General features: G+C 46.8%; 2 protein-coding genes across 10 annotated transcripts in view; both read left to right on the top strand.

Annotated features, from left to right (window-relative positions):
• Positions 1–16080, top strand: part of Erich1 (glutamate-rich 1) — a gene marked incomplete at its 5' end in the record, with an annotated part of 52793804 nt that overhangs the window by 44053619 nt on the left and 8724105 nt on the right.
• Tacc1 (transforming, acidic coiled-coil containing protein 1) overlaps positions 1–16080 on the top strand; it is an 83348-nt gene that overhangs the window by 62103 nt on the left and 5165 nt on the right. For all 10 annotated transcript variants that reach the window (XM_087588397.1, XM_087588398.1, XM_087588404.1 and 7 more), the window contains 8 exons: positions 1252–1372; positions 5064–5116; positions 7371–7496; positions 9079–9155; positions 9561–9604; positions 10793–10953; positions 11778–11884; positions 14729–14849. In XM_087588397.1, the coding sequence (XP_087444523.1) occupies positions 1252–1372; positions 5064–5116; positions 7371–7496; positions 9079–9155; positions 9561–9604; positions 10793–10953; positions 11778–11884; positions 14729–14849 (810 nt within the window). The remainder of the gene's footprint in view (positions 1–1251; positions 1373–5063; positions 5117–7370; positions 7497–9078; positions 9156–9560; positions 9605–10792; positions 10954–11777; positions 11885–14728; positions 14850–16080) is intronic.

Below are 16080 nucleotides of genomic sequence, written 5' to 3' on the forward strand. Positions count from 1 at the left end.
AAAACCAAACCCAGAAGCTTTAGAGCTTCTGTGAAGCTTCAGAGATGAATTAGTTCAATAAAATGTGCTTTTGTGTATATTCAAAAGCATGCTAACTACACTTACTTATTTTGTGTGTGTGTGGGGGGGGGTGTACGTAGAAGTCAGGGAACTACTTAGAGGACGTAGACTCTCTCATCCCACCATGTGAGTACTGGGAATTGAGCCTCCTTGGAGGCAAACGTACCTGCTGGTCACCTTGCTGTCCCGTCCCGTCCCCCCCCCCCCCCCCCCCGTCTCTGATAATTCTTGTAAATCCTAACAATAGTGTAAGAATAATGCATGCATTAGTAGTGACAGTGATAACCTGACAGGACAACAATAACCTTCAGAGACTCACAGTGAAAGTAGTTTTTTAAGCAGAGAAGAGACCTTAAGGGAAAGAAGACTTTCAGGGCTGGGGCTTTGTTGGTAAACAGCTTGCTCTGCGGGCCTGAGGGCTTGAGTCCAGTCCCCACCACTGATGTGAACAGCCAGGAGCAGCAGCGATCGCTGTCACCCAGGGCGGGGGAGGTGGAAGCAGGGGCATCCCTGGGGCTTGCTGGTCAGCCAGCCTGGCTGGATGGGCGAGAGCCAGCTAATAACTTCTTTTTAAACAACGTTTTGTCTGTTCTTGACGATTTCTATGTGTACACCGTGTTTTGATGTTACCCACCCCCAGCCCCATGGGATAAGTTCTTGATAGAAATAGAGTGGAAATACAGATTCAGAGGAAGAAAGTTCTATAAATTCATGACTACTAAGGAGCGTGTTTGTGCAGTTTTAAGATGGGTCCTAGGTTATCATGTCACTGGGGTAAGTCACATTAAACAAGCTCGGTATTTAGAATAGAATGCCAGGTATTAATGAGAATCATTTATGATCATTCCAGTATGGTCCCGGAAAGATAACTGGTCATTATCTTATGTACTTGAGCTAAGGAGGAATATACTTAAGGAAACTTGGAGACTCTCTGTCTCGGACCTCTCGAAGTGCTTGCTGTCATATTTAGGCTAGAAAAGCTCAACTTTTAAAATTTCAGGCCCACACCACACAAACAAAGTTCTAGAGACAATAGCATTTCCCATCTGAAGGACTAAAGCTTTCTCCCAGTTTTGTGGCAAACCCTGAAATACCCTTGTGCAATCACAGCTACGAGTGTTCATTCCAAAAGTGTCACCGGGCGCCACGACTGCCCTTCTGAAGAACAATCTCCTCTCTCATGTTTCCCAGGATGAAGGAGCCGTGATCTCACAGATTGCAGACATTCCTAATCGGGACGGGCACGCCACCGATGAGGAGAAGCTGGCGTCCACGTCGTGTAGTCAGAAGTCAGCCGGGGCTGAAGTGAAAGGTGAGCCAGGGGAAGACGCAGAGCACTCTGAATGTTCAGCGGCCCCGTCTCTACTGTAAGCCGTGAGGTCCATCTCACGGAGCAGGTACAGAAGCACAGGTGTGCTGGAAGTCACCTGAGGGACGGTTAGCCGCAGATCTGTCCTTTCACTGTAAGAGATACAGAAGTGCTTTCTACAGTCCTAGTCCTCCTAGGGGGGACGGTGGAAGGTGTCCAGGGGATGCCTTTGAATTTATTGTTTTGTGTCAGTCCAGTCAACCTTAGAGTGCTGTGGCCTATGAACATGTCCTTCATGTGGCCTTCTGGGACTGCTCTGCTCGTTGTTTAGCTTCCAGCCATGGAGGTTGTAGTGCTCACCGCCTCTGTTGGCCTAACTCTCAATGCTCTGCCTGTCGCTCACTCTCTGCCATCCTTCAGAGAAGCTGTGTGGCCGAGTACATTGATCAGGCCACCTGATGAGGAGAAACTGGCGTCTCTGTCCAGTTTTCCCAAGGTTCTCAACTGAGATTTGTGTAGCCAAAGTGAGACTGAGAGGAAAACACAGATTTATTTAACGTTCTTTTTGTTTGAGTGTGTCTCTGCACTGCTGGGATTTGAACCCGGGAATTTTGTGTTGCCAGGCAAGCACTCTGCCACCTGGCTATATCCCAGACCCTTGGTTTTATTGAGCTGGACTTGCAGTATAGCCCAGGGTAGCCTTGAGTTCAGAATCCTCCTGCCTCTGGCAGTGGAGCGTTTGTAGATATGTCTCATCATGACCTCATTAAAGTAAGTTTGACAGAGTACGAGAACCTTTTAAAGCGAAAGCCAAATAGAAAAGTATATGGTTTGGTCTTGACTTTTTTTTAGGGCACACTAACTGAAACTACTTCTTCTTCTTCTTCTTCTTCTTCTTCTTCTTCTTCTTCTTCTTCTTCTTATTATTATTATTATTATTATTATTATTATTATTATTATCATTATCATTATCATTATTATTATTTTGAGACTAGCTTTATAGCCCTGGCTGGCCTAGAACACTCATGTAGATCAGACTGGTCTCAGATGTGTAGTAATCCCCAAGCCTGTGCTTCCCAAGTACTGGGACTTGGGGCTTATGTCACCACACCCGGTGTCTTAGCTGCTTTACTTTTGCCATGACAAAACACTACAACCAAGACAACTTATAAAAGAAAGCATTTTCCTTTTATATTTGGGGGCTCACGGTTCCAGAGCGTTTAAGTCCATGACTGCCATGTCATGGTGGGGAGCATGGCAGCAGGCACGGCCCTGGAAAAGTAGCTGAGAGTTTATTTGTTGACAATCACATACAGGCTGGGAGAGAAGGAACTGACTAGCCATGGCTGGATTTCTGAAACCTCAATGAAAGTCAGAACCTAGTAGCATGCCTCCCCCAGCAAGGCCACGCCTCCTAACCCTTCCCAAACAGTTCCGTCAGCTGGGAGCCAGGTATTCAAATATATGAGCCACAGGAGTCATTCTTACTGACTTTCCCCATTCCTCTCTGGCGCCCAAAGGCTTGTAGCCATGTCATAATGCAGAAATACATCTAGTTCAACTTCAAAAGTCCCCATAGGCTTTCAGTCTCAAGATCATTTAAAGTGTCTTCTGAGACTCAAGGCAATTTCTTCATTGTAACTCACTGTGAATTCAAAGAACAAGTTACACACTTCTAGTACACAGTGCACAGAATATAAATCACCATTCCAAAAGGGAGGAAGACACGGTGAGCAAATAGCAAACTCCAGGCTGTATTTCTGTGTCCCATGGCAGAGGGTTCTGATGGCTCTTCTCTTGCAACACACTTCTTGGGGGTTCCCTTCTCTGTCTGCAGCTTCCCCCCCTGCATATAGGACACACCCAAAACGAGGCATCTGCAGCATCCTGAGGTCTCCAGCTCAATCCAGGCCTCACTTTGACAGCTTCTCATGGTGGCCTCTCAGGGCCTCCATGCAGAGATTTCTTAGTGGGTCAGCCACACTGCTGACCTCAGTGGCTTTCCCTAACCCCTGAGGAAGATTGCACAGCCCTTTACTCCTGTATTCTTCATGAGTCCAAAGCCAGAACCCTGTGGCTGTTGGTGCTAGTGCTACTGCTTGCTTGGAATGGCACCCGGCTCCCTCCTTGAACAAATTACATTAGCATAAGCTTTGATTTACTGGTGCCTTTCAGAAACAGATAACACCTTAGGGGTTTTGGGGATGCAGGATTAGTCGGCTCTCAGGGTAAAAGGGGCTTCGTTCCACTTCTCCTAATCTCACACAAACCATGGCTCTAGCATTAAATTTCCTGATGTCCGTTTTCTCCCCAAACTCTACACTTCGTATCCTTTTTGCCTCACTTTTCTCTGATTATCATAGATCTGCCTAAGAGAGGCCACTAATAACCATGTGGCGTAGTCAGTGTTAGGCTGTCCCGAAGTCTCTGCCACTGAGACTAATCCAGAACGCGTCAGTTTGGCCTCAGGCAGATTTTTACAAGGGTAAAAGCAACCGTGTTCTTTGTCTAACTGTGACAAGCGTGGTCTCTAGGCCAGCTGCTATATACTGTTCCCTCAGAAGCCTTGTGAGTCAGGCTTCCCTGTAGAGTCCACATTGCTCCCGACACTGTTGTCTTCCAAGCTCCTATTAGACTGGCCTTTTAAGCCCCCTTTACAGTGTTCAGCCACTTTCCTAGGCCAAAGTACCACAGTCTTCCACATTCCTCCAAACCCCCCAATATTGTCAGGCCTGTCGAAGCGGGAGCCCACACCTTTATACCAGCTTCTGCTGCTTCAGTTAGTGACTGATCAGTATCTGTGAAATCCTTCACACGTGTGCTTCTAAACTTTGCTCACTGAAAGTTTAGAATTGTGGGCTAGGCAGAAAACAGTGTTGAAGATTTGACTCTTCATAAGTAACAGTTTAATCTGTCAGACTCTGTATATAGAAACATAGAACTCCTGACCTGCTGCTAACCCAGGAAAGAGGGTAGAAAGTCAGACTCTGGAGCGGGTCACTCCCCGCAGCCTCTTGCCTGTGCTGGGTTCATTTCTGTGCTGTATCTGATGCCTGAGACAGACAGCTTGTGAAGAAGAAGGGTTTACACAAGACTTGTTTAAAGTAAAACAGATTTATGAATCGTTGTGACACTCCGGTAGTGTTTTAAGTAAATATTGGCTGAAATAGTGCTTAAATATTGCAATAAAGAGATGTTTAGCTTTTCTTATGTGCTTTTTTTTTTTTTTAAATTTCTTCATTGATGTAGTGTCCTCTCCAGCTGTGTCGTGTCCTTTCTCCCAACCCCAGGAAACCAGTTAGAAAGATGGGAAGGAAGTAAGGAACTTGGTTTTCAGGCTTATTTTATTTGCTACGTTAGTTGTAGTGTGAGGGCAGAATTTAAATGTTCTCAGACTATCAGCCGGGTTGGGTAACAGCTCACATGCTAAACCTCCAGTGGACACAAGAGGGCAGAGTGGCCATTCCTTCTGCCTGTGGGTGGACAGCTCATGGCCAGCACTTGCAAGCTTGCCTTCTTGTGGACTTTTAGTAGCAAACAAGAACTCAAAAGAGAGAATGCCAGGACACTTCCTAGATATCTTGAGGTTCTGTGTCCGGGCATTCTGGGTCTGCACTGGAGTTGCCTAGTCTTCACCAGGAACGAAGGGACCTGCTCCTTGGGCTAAGTGTAAAAATGACCGTGTATGTTTCAGGCGTAGAAAAGGAGGCATACCAGAAGATGGAGGAGGAGGAGCTGACTGTGCATGTAAGTTGCCAAACACGGAGGGTGGGGGTAGCCTGGGTTTCTTTCCGTGATTGGAGCCCATGGTCATTTAATCAATTCTAGCTAATAGTAGGTGATGAGGAGAGGAAGAAGTATACGGCTGCCTCGATGGCTCCACAGGCAAAGCACCAGCTGCTGGAGTCTGGCCACCAGAGTTCACTCCCCAAAACCCACGTAAAGACGGAAGGAGAACATGAACTCCACACAGTTGTCTTCTGACCTCTGTATGCGCACCGCAGTACACATGCCCACTCATATATGCATATATGTTATATGCGGTTTCTTTTTAATATTTTTTATTGGATATATTTCTTTATTTATATTTCAGGTGTTATTCCCTTCCCCAGTTTCCTGTCCATAAGCTCCCTATACCCTCCCCCTCCCCCATATGGGTGTTCCCTCCCCCATCCCCTTACCCTCCCCCCCACATTCCCCTGCACTGGGGTTCCAACTAAGGACTTCCCCTTCCACTGGTATCCCAACAAGGCTATTCTGTGCTACATATGCAGTTGGAGCCCTGGGTCAGTCCATGTATAGTCTTTGGGTAGTGGTTTAGTCCCTGGAAGCTCTGGTTGATTGGCATTGTTGTTCTTATAGGGTTGCAAGCCCCTTCAGCTCTTTCAATCCTTTCTCTAATTCCCCCAAAGGGGGTCCCGTTCTCAGGTCAGTGGTTTGCTGCTAGCATTCACCTCTGTATTTGACATGCTCTGGTTGTGTCTCTCAGGAGAGACCTATATCTGGTCCCTTTCAGCATGCACTTTTTAGCTTCATCAGTCTTATCTAGTTTTGGGGATACATATATATGTATTCGGGAGGCTGAGGTGGGAAGAATGGCTCCAAGTTCAAAACCGTCCAAGATTCTAGCGCAAGTGTTTTAGGTCACATGTCCATCACTGGGATTAAACACCACAAATAGGGCAACCTATAGGGAAAAGGGCTCATCTGGGGTTTACAGTCCCAGAGTCTAGGATAGTGGAACAGAGGTGGTGGGGTACTGTTCTTGAGGATAGAGCAGAGCCCCTAGCTAGAGTTCACAAGCTGGAAACAGAGAGTTCACTGAGGATATCAGGAAACTCTTGAAGTCTCAAGCCCGCCTGTAGTGACATACTACTTCCAAAAAGGCTGAACCCTCCTAGAGAGCCATCTGTAATCCAAAGTTAAGTTTTAGCATTGCCCACCTAATCTCCCTTTTCTGGTACCAGCTCCAACTCAAGCCCTCACTTAATCCATGATGGTTCCTCATTCTGTGTCTACAGAGACCTCAACATTTTGCTTTTTACTTGAGACAGGGTTTTTCTGGGCAACCCTCACTGTCCTGGAGTTTGCTGTGTAGACCAAGCTGGCTTTGAACTCAGAGATCCTCCTGCTTCTGCTTCCCAATTATGGGGTTAAAGGCATGTGCTACCATGCTTGACTAACTTCAACAGTTTTTAAGAGTGATGGCCAGTTATTATTTTTGGTCTCCTTTTTGTGTGTGTATATATGTGTGCATGTGAGTGTATGTGCTTACATGTGTGTGGATGCACATACATATGTATACATATGCCTATGGAAGCCCAAAGTTGATATGAAGACTTTTCTGTTTTCCTTTTTTATATTTTTTGAGACAGGGTTGATCTGTGTAGCCCTGGCTATCCCAGACCTTGCTCTGTAGACCAGGCTGACTGTAAATTCAAGAGATCCACCTGCCTCTGCTTTCTGAGTGTTGGGATTAAAAGCATGGATCACCACTGCCCACCAAATATCAGATAGATTTGCCATGTCTGCCTATTTAGGCATGGAAGTTGGTAATGCACATTAGAATCGTTGCCAAAAATAGTTGAACAGATCCACACAAGGCATCTCATGTGAGTGGAAGGGTTATCAATGTTCTTGAAAAATTATTTGCATGGGATACATCCCCAGAAAACATGAGAAAAATGAGGCATTGAAGTATGCTTCCTTTATGTCTGGGATTCTCTGGTAACTGACCACTTGACAAGTACATTCTTCCTTTCCATAAGAAGAGAGCCTCCCTAAGGAATCTGTTCCTCCAACATAATCTCACCCCAGTAGTCATTAGCATTGCTTTCATTAGTAAGAACTGGATTGCTTATTTAAAGCTTCCCTTTCCCTGTTTCTTCTGCAAGCACATTTTTTTCAAGGGTTTGATCTTTTCATTGGTAAGGATGTTTCTGAGGGCCATTTAGAGTTAAGTAGTTGACTGACCATGTTACATACAACCTCCGTCCTGCAGGGACTGCTGGAGACCTCTTCAGAAAAGGCCCCCGTGTCTGTGGCCTGTGGAGGTGAGAGCCCTCTGGATGGGATCTGCCTCAGTGAAGCAGACAAGACTGCTGTGCTTACATTGATCAGAGAAGAGGTAAAGTTCCTTTTCTGTCTACAGAAGGTCCCATCTCTGCTTCACCTCAGCCTGCAGGTTCCCATTCTCTGGCCTGTGTGGCTCACATAAAGGGCTCCCTGTAGACTTCAGCAATGGTGCCGGTGTTCAGCAAGCTGACGTGCTGAGGTGTTTGTTAAGACCCATGCACTTCTCTACCCCCTGCTTTGCCATGTGTGCCCATGCCTAAGAATTGTGGGCATTTAGCAATAGGATTCCCACATACCCTTTAAGGAGGTCAGCACCCCAATTTCTGTTCTGTGGTCCTGAAGAGCCTCAATTCCAAGTGTTAACAACGATCCATTGTTGGATGGCTGCCTTCCTCATCTACCTTATTTCTGTTCTGGCTTTGGCATTTGGGTTTGGCATTCAAGATTCCATGTTGTTTTAAGAAATAATTTTTATTTTGCCGTACAATATAAGCTGGGAAGCACTTCAGAAGGCTTTCAAAGCTTTCTGAAATAATGTGTTGCGCTGGTGATTGGGGATGTCAGGTAGTCCAGTTGGGAACTGTGTTCAGAAGAAACAGAGTCTTGTTGGTGAGAAGAATCGCTGTGCCTTTCTCCCAAGAGTTAAGCTATGAGGTGACACGTAGTAGTTCCAAGGAATGCTCTGTCTAGTCAGCTGAAACACACAGGGCAGCCTCTGTAGATTCTTTTTTTTTTTTAAGATTTATTTTTATTTTTTTGTGTATGTCCAGTGCCCACAGAAACCAGAGGGAGGACCATCTGATCCCGGAAGCTGGAGTTAAAGCAGTTGTGAGCTGTCCTGTGGGTCCTTTGCAAGAGCAGCCAATGATCTTAACCTCTGAGCCATTCCTCCAGACCCATCTTTCATTCTTGAGATCCTTAATATAAGCACAAACGTAGAAGATGTTCCAGTTAGGAAGAAGGGAGAACCTGTACTCCTTAGGAGAGCACTGGGTGTCCTTTCCATCCCTGTGCAGGACAAGCAGGACTGAGACATGGAGTAGGGGAATTCTCCAGTCATGAAGAGGGTCTCAGATATGAAGCTAGTTTCCGGTCAGAGTAGCAGGATCTTCCTGTGCTGATGGTCACACAGTGGGGTACACCCTGAGCCTCTTCACTCTGACTCCAGGATCTCCCTGTGCTGATGGTCACACAGTAGGGTACACCCTGAGCCCCTTAACTCTAATTCAGTTCTTATGAAGCGCTGAGAAGTCACTATAGAAAAAGAATGTGCATCTGTATATGGTGGCACGTCCACCCAGCACTTGGAAGGCTGAGGCAGAAAGATCACAAGTTTAAAGCTGTTGTAGGATTCATTCTCTCTCAGAATAAAGACAAAAAAAAAATATTCAAAGGAGTTTCCAGAACCACTTGAATGGAGGGAGCTGTGCTGTTCACCCTTACCTGGTGGTGGCCCCCTCACAGCATTCTGTGTCCTGAGAATGCTTTCCCAGCAGCTCATGAACATTATATACACACGTTGAGACGGCACTGTATTCCTGAATGTGAACTGAACACTCTGTGCCAGCTGCGGTCATGTATTTTTCAGTCTCCACTACACTGAAGAGTTAAAACAAAGCTTTACTCTACTCTAGATCATCACGAAAGAGATTGAAGCAAATGAATGGAAGAAGAAATACGAAGAGACCCGAGAAGAAGTCCTGGAGATGAGGTTAGACTGTTGCTGGGGTGGGGCTTGGAGATGAGGTTAGACTGGCACTGAAATCATCGAAAGCTTTTGGAGTTCAGGACGTAGCTTGGGCAGAACACCATGTACTTCACTTACTCAAGACTAGGGTTCTGCTTCTAGCACCAAAGACATAAAAGCCTTTTTCATTTCATTTCTTCTTGTCTTGTGCTAAGAACATTTAACCTTCCAGAACTTTAGTAAGCCTTACATATAGAGGAAAATCCAAAGAAGGGAGGTGGTGTGGAGATAATGGTTTCTATATGTGTTATTATATGTTAATGAATTTCAGACAGCATTTCTCTGGCCACCGTTGCTTTCTTCTGATAACAAAGCCAGTTTTAGTATTATATCTGTAATAAACTGTTTCTTCATTTTTTTCTTCCTTAGGAAAATTGTGGCAGAATATGAAAAGACCATTGCCCAAATGATCGGTAAGGAGGAGGAAGGCGGGTTTTGGTTTTGTTTGTGCCTTAGTCAGGGTTTCTATTCCTGCACAAAGGTCATGACCAAGAAGCAAGCTGGGGAGGAAAGGGTTTATCCAGCTTACACTTCCACATGGCTGTTCATCATCAAAGGAAGTTAGGGCTGGAACTCAAGCAGGTCAGGAAGCAGGAGCTGATGCAGAGGCCATGGAGGGATGTCACTTACTGGCTTGCTTCTCCTGACTTGGTCAGCTTGCTTTCTTATAGAACCCAGGACCACCAGCCCAGGGACGGCGCCACCCACAATGGGCTGGGCCCTCCCCCCTTGACCACTAATTGAGAAAATGCCTTACAGCTGGATCTCGTGGAGGCATTTCCTGAAGGGAGGCTCCTTTCTCTGTGATAACTCCAGCTTGTGTCAAGCTGACATACAGAACCAGCCAGGACAGTTTGTTTGTTTGGGGGGTTGTTGTTGTTGTTGTTGTGGTTGTGGTTGTTGTTATTTTTTGAACTTGAGCCCTAGAGCCTACTGGAGTCTGCTCAGATCTCCATAACAATGGGCAAACACTTGTTTTTCACAGCTGTGGAATCTGGAAGGGCCCATTCCTCCTGCTGCCTTCCTGCTTGATCACTACGAGATTCCTGGCAGAGATAGCTAGCTTTTTAGAGTCTTACTTTCCTCATAGCCCTGACCGGCTTTGAATTCAGTATTCTTAGCTTACTACTGGCATTGTGTGATGTACTGTGTTAACCTTCCTGTGAGCTCTGATTCCTTGAATCAGACCCAGTGGCTGTTTATAGTAACAGTCACCAGGTCTCCTGAATTGAACGGAAAGCCTCATTTAATTGCCATTCTAAGGCTCAAAGCTTCCTTAAATGTACTCTGATCTCCTAGCACTTAAGTACTGAGAAGATTTTCCACTGTCCACACCCCCACCTGCCTTCCCTGCCTTGGTCATCCCATTCTTCCTGGGTATCTGCTCCAGTCTCTCTGAGAGGCCATTCTGAGAACAGCAGCAGTTGTCCCCACCTCCCACATCCTGCTTGTTTCTCTGTCACTTGTCACTGTGTGTATCTTCCCACCAGGACGTGTGTTCTTGAGAGTGGGGACACCTGGACCATGCCTCCTTTTCCAAGCACACTGTTTGGCACACCCAAGTCAGTGTTAACATTGTTCCCTTTGACTTGTGATTCCAGAAGACGAGCAGAGGACAAACATGAGCTCTCAGAAGAGTTTCCAGCAGCTGACTATGGAGAAGGAGCAGGCTCTGGCTGACCTGAACTCTGTGGAAAGGTCCCTTTCTGATCTCTTCAGAAGATATGAAAACCTGAAAGGCGTGCTAGAAGGGTTCAAGAAGGTAGGCGTCCATCCGTGTCCTCTGTGCTGCGGTACAGTTCCTTGCCATGTGTCAAGTGGTGGGTGGACTCTTCTGTGGGGCTCAGCATTGTTTGGCTTGTTCTTCTGATCGTTAACCTTTTGGTGTTAGTAAAAGCAGAAGAGATCTTAGTTCACTGAAAAATGCCTGAGCCATACAGTACAGAAGAAATGAGGCGGGGTCATCCAGTTGTGTGCTGTCAGTCAAAGGTGTTTCGGAATTCTTTCCTGGCAGGTGTAACACAGGGCCTTCAGGGTCTCGTGCATGAAAGGCTGTATGACTTGTGGCTTGGGCTAGTAGGCCTAACATTCAGGAAGCTGAGGCAGAAGGATTGCAAAGCCCAGGCCAGTCTGGGCTGCATAACAAGCAAACCAAAGAAGATGGATGGATGGATGGATGGATGGATGGATGGATGGATGGATTGATGGATGGATGGATGGATACATAGATAGCTTCATAGATAGATAAATAGGATAGATGGTAGATGGATAGGCCTGGCCAATCATCTAATGCAGGACTTACAAAGAAACTGTATTAGGAAGGTCAAGGCCACTGCATAGATGCAAATTAGTACATGGAGAGCCTATACAGGCTTTCTTCAGTGGGGGTTGCATAAGCTGTTGAAATTGCCATGGATTATGAATTAAATGCATCCCAATGGAACAGACTTTTCTCTTAAAAAAAAAAAAAAGCAAAACAAAAAGAGAAAGAAAAAAAAATAGAGGAAAAAGCCCAACCTTGTGACCCATGGTGCAAGAGAAACAAAGAGACATGTGTGTTTGTTTTGAATTTTCACATTGCCCTAGAATGAAGAAGCCTTGAAAAAGTGTGCTCAGGATTACTTAGCCAGAGTGAAGCAGGAAGAGCAGCGCTACCAGGCCCTGAAGGTCCACGCTGAGGAAAAGCTGGACAGGTGAGTGCGTTCTCCTTGGTTCTCCTTGGTCACTGTTGCGGGTGGAGGCAGACAGTTGAATCTACACAGTTGCGTTCCTACACCTTCTGGTGGAGCAGATACTTTGATATACAAAGTTACATTCTTACACCCTTTGCCATCTGTCTTCTCGGTTACAGCCCGGAGGGTTTTGTGGATGTGTGATTTTTCTTCTCTGCATGGACAAAACATTACTGAGTATAAAAAGCTGTGTATGCCCACACCCCGGGCATCCTGTGTTTCCTCACCTTGTAACCCCCAGCTCGTCCATGTTGGTATTCTGTGTCTTTCTTCAGACATCATGCTAATGCCTTTCGTTTATCTTACCATGTCCACGAGGACCTTCTCCCTGGCTTGTCTTTATTGGAAGGAATCCATTAAGGCAGCCACTTCTGCTGGACACAGAGTTATTTAACTTGTCCTGGGGCAGAAGTACTTTAGGGAGTAGAGCTGTAGATGGCCCTTCTTCATGAGAAGAGACAATGAATTGGGGACCAGCAAACTTCGGAGTTACAGTAATTAGAGGAACATCAACTTACCCCTCCCTAGTGTGTGAGAGTCTGTTTTCTCTGAAGCTCTACCAACAGTCAACTTCTAGGTTATCCTCAAGGAAATAGGTCAAAGTGGAGCTCTCTGTGGGGTTTGGCAGCATAGATAGCACGTACCCTATTCACAGTAAGTTTGCTTTACGTTATCTTAGTGAAATTAAGTGTGTTTCGGAGGTCCTCCATTCAAACAGCCACTTTACCATGATTGACTCTTCTTCGTCCTTCCCGTCACAACTTAGTGTGTCATATATGAGGGGCACGGCAGCTTTCATTGTGAATTGTAATTCATTTTTCCAGCTTTGTGTGTGTGTGTGTGTGTGTGTGTGTGTGTGTGTGTGTGCTGACCCTATGAAGGAGAGAGAGAATCTTTATTGGACCCAGACTTGGCACATACTAGGCACAGAGCCCTCCAGGGAGCTTTGTCCCCTGTCCCCAGCCTGCGGTGTGCCCGGAGGTGCAGAAATAGGTTTTCTTTTGGGTTTTCTGCGTCAGGAGCTTCCCAGATAGTGCGGGCTGGCCTTGAACTTGCCCGAGTGTTACACCTAACGGCATGTGACACCAGATATTCAGATGTGGTAAGAGTCTCTCCATTTGCACTTTCTGGTTTCCCCATATCAGTATTCCAGGGAGAGAGGATTTTCTCCTTCTAACCCGAAGTCCAGTGATAAGTTTTAGAATTCACCCCAGGGAATGGCGTATCTTTGTTTTACAAGATCTTTTTTGAAGATGAAATCTCAGCTGTGTACTCCTGACTGGCCTGGAATTCATCTATAAACTCAGAGATCCCCCTGCTTCTGCTGGGACCAAGGGACAAGTGCCACCACAGTCAGCTTCCACCCTGGTTTCTAACTGCAAAGTAATACAGTCTTTTTTTTTTTTTTTAATCCTGGAGCTGAGGACTGAACCCAGGGCCTTGCACTTGCTAGGCAAGCGCTCTACCACTGAGCTAAATCCCCAGGCCCCAGTCAGTGCATCCTATGGTCCGTATTTCTAGCTTCAAAAATGTTTCTCGTTTACACTCTCCTATGACCTCACTTAGGACTGCGTCGTTGTGTGTCCTTGTGTTGCCTTTGTGCTTTTACAGGCTACCCCAAATGGTATCTTCCTGTTGTTGTTGCTTTGAGATATACATCAAAATAGCCTCCAAATTTCTCTCTTGTCCATGTCAGGACACACAGCTCGGTCTACTCACTGTGTTAGACAGTAGGATCTTTTATTTTTACTTCATGCATGTGAGTACTTTGCCTGCATGTATGTCAGCATCACCTGTGTGCCTGATGCCTGCGGAGGCCAGAGGAGGGTGAGCCACCCTGTGGAGCTCGGGTCCTGTGCCAGAGCCCCCGGTGCTCTTAAACACTGAGCCAACTCTGGCCACTCACTACAGCTTCTTTATGGATGAGCATTTGATTGGCCTAAACTTTGCATGTTGAAAACAGCCACATTAGCAGGTTATTTCTGTAAATAACCAAAGTTAGACAAAGTTGGGATGGCTGTGTCATAAGGTACGTTTATTTTGGGTTTTCTTGGTCCCCACGCCGTGCCTCCCATCCTTCCTGTTGTGTGTGGTTCTGTCTTTGCATCCTTAGGAGATGACCATACTGTACTTTTGGCCATGCACAGCTCAGTGATAGACCCTGGCTTCAGTCACCCCCACCACTAACACACACACACACACACACACACACACACACACACACACACGTGTCACACAAGTGCTCATCACTTTAATTTTTACATCTCGTTGCTGGTAAAGTTGTAGCAGCTTTATTGATTAGCCGGATGTTTCTTAAGTGACCTGTTTCCTCTGGAATCTCATTGATGAGGACGCTTCTGAGGGCTGTAACTCCCAGACATTGGGAGGGCAACAGTTGACAGTGGGAAAACCCAGAATTATTCCACGTGGGAGTCTGTCAGTCTCATAACAAAGGTTTGATGTAGAGTGGCCTTCGTGCACTATTTACATGGAAAAGGAAGTCTTTTTTTTAAATTTTTATTTATTTTATGTATGTGAATACATGTCACTGTCTTCAGGGACACCAGAAGAGGGCATCGGACCCCGTTACAGATGGCTGTGAGCCACCGTGTGGTTGCTGGGATCTGAACTCAAGACCTTTGGAAGAGCAGTCAGTGCTCTTAACCGCTGAGCATCTGTGCAGCCCGAGTCTGTGTTTTGCGAAGTCAGTAGTTAGCATCCTGTCTCTCTGTGTCTGTCTGTCCCTGGTCTCTAACCTGTGTACTCGTTATCTCTCCCCCAAACAAACCCAAAACCCCCTCACAGAGCCAACGAGGAAATCGCTCAGGTTCGGTCCAAGGCGAAGGCTGAGAGTGCGGCTCTCCATGCTGGACTCCGGAGGGAGCAGATGAAGGTGGAGTCCCTGGAGAGGGCCCTTCAGCAGAAGGTATGGAGGGAGGGGACGGTCATGGAGGGCTCCTGGGGCTGACACAGGGACATCTGGCTCCCGCCAGCCCCTGGTAGACCTAGCTTGTCACGGACCTGGAGAGAGGAAGGCGGCCTCCATCTTTTCACTCAGACCCTGCAGGCCGGCTCCCTTATGAAGCGAGTCTGGGGACACACATGGCATTACTAACCAAGGCTAAGGGGGTCCTCAGCCACTAGGGTTCAGAAGACAAACGCTGTGTTTTAACCGGAGTCCAGGGGTTTGGACACTTGCTCAGGTCCCATGGCTGCCTTTCATTCTCGATGTGTGTTTTTGCGCAGAGTAAACTTTCCCTCATTGCTGGGGATCCTCAGTTTTCAGAGCGGATTTGCCTCCCAGGGCGCCAGGCCATGCCTAGAGATTAGTTTGGCTGTCGTAACAGGGAGATGCTAGGAGCCTCTAAGCAGGTAGAAGCCAGAAACACTGCCAGGCATCCTATCATGGGCAGGACGGCCCAAATCAAATCACAGCCCAACATAATTGATGCCGAGAAATTGACAGCAGAGATAATGTCACCGGGCTCAAGGCTGGCTGCTGGCCATCAGACATGCCAGTGAAACAGAGAGACCAGCCCAAGGCCATTTCATTTGGAAGGCAGTGTGAAAAGGCGCTTGCCCAGGCTGTGTCGGGGGAGCGTTATGGAGGTGGGTGCTAAGGGTTCCAGACTGATGCCTGCCTGCCTCTCACACCTGCCCCTCATGTACTGGGCTTAATGGTGCATATTCGCTTTTAACTTTCCCTCTCAAGATGCTTATGGAAGTTCTGTGACACCAGTTAAATTTCCCTCTGATTAGCGGTTTCCAGGGTTTGGACCTGCTGTGTAGCCTGTATGCGTCCATACAGGGTTATAGCTGAGTTGCCCTGACTCACACACCTGAGTTAGAGCTGGAATCCCACTCCCTGAAGCGCCGGTGTGCGGATTAAGTGAAATCCACATACTTGCGTTTTTAGCAAGTGACCCACACAACCAGAGAGAGAACCTGGGACCTAAGGTTTATAGCAAGATTCAAGAGGGCTGGTGGCTCCCCGGCCCTCAGCTCAGTTTTAGCACAGTACTGTGTGAACACAGGCACTCGTTGGGTGGGAGGCATTTGGCCTTCTTTCCTGTAAAGACCGATGCAGAGAAGTGGAGAGCCACTAGGATGCCTAAGGAAGGTCTAGCCACTGGCTTTCCCCTCCGAACAGCCTGCAG

The sequence above is a fragment of the Rattus norvegicus genome, chromosome 16 (assembly GCF_021556685.1).
Source record: "Rattus norvegicus strain SHRSP/BbbUtx chromosome 16, alternate assembly SHRSP_T2T, whole genome shotgun sequence".
NCBI classification, from domain to species: Eukaryota; Metazoa; Chordata; class Mammalia; order Rodentia; family Muridae; genus Rattus; species Rattus norvegicus.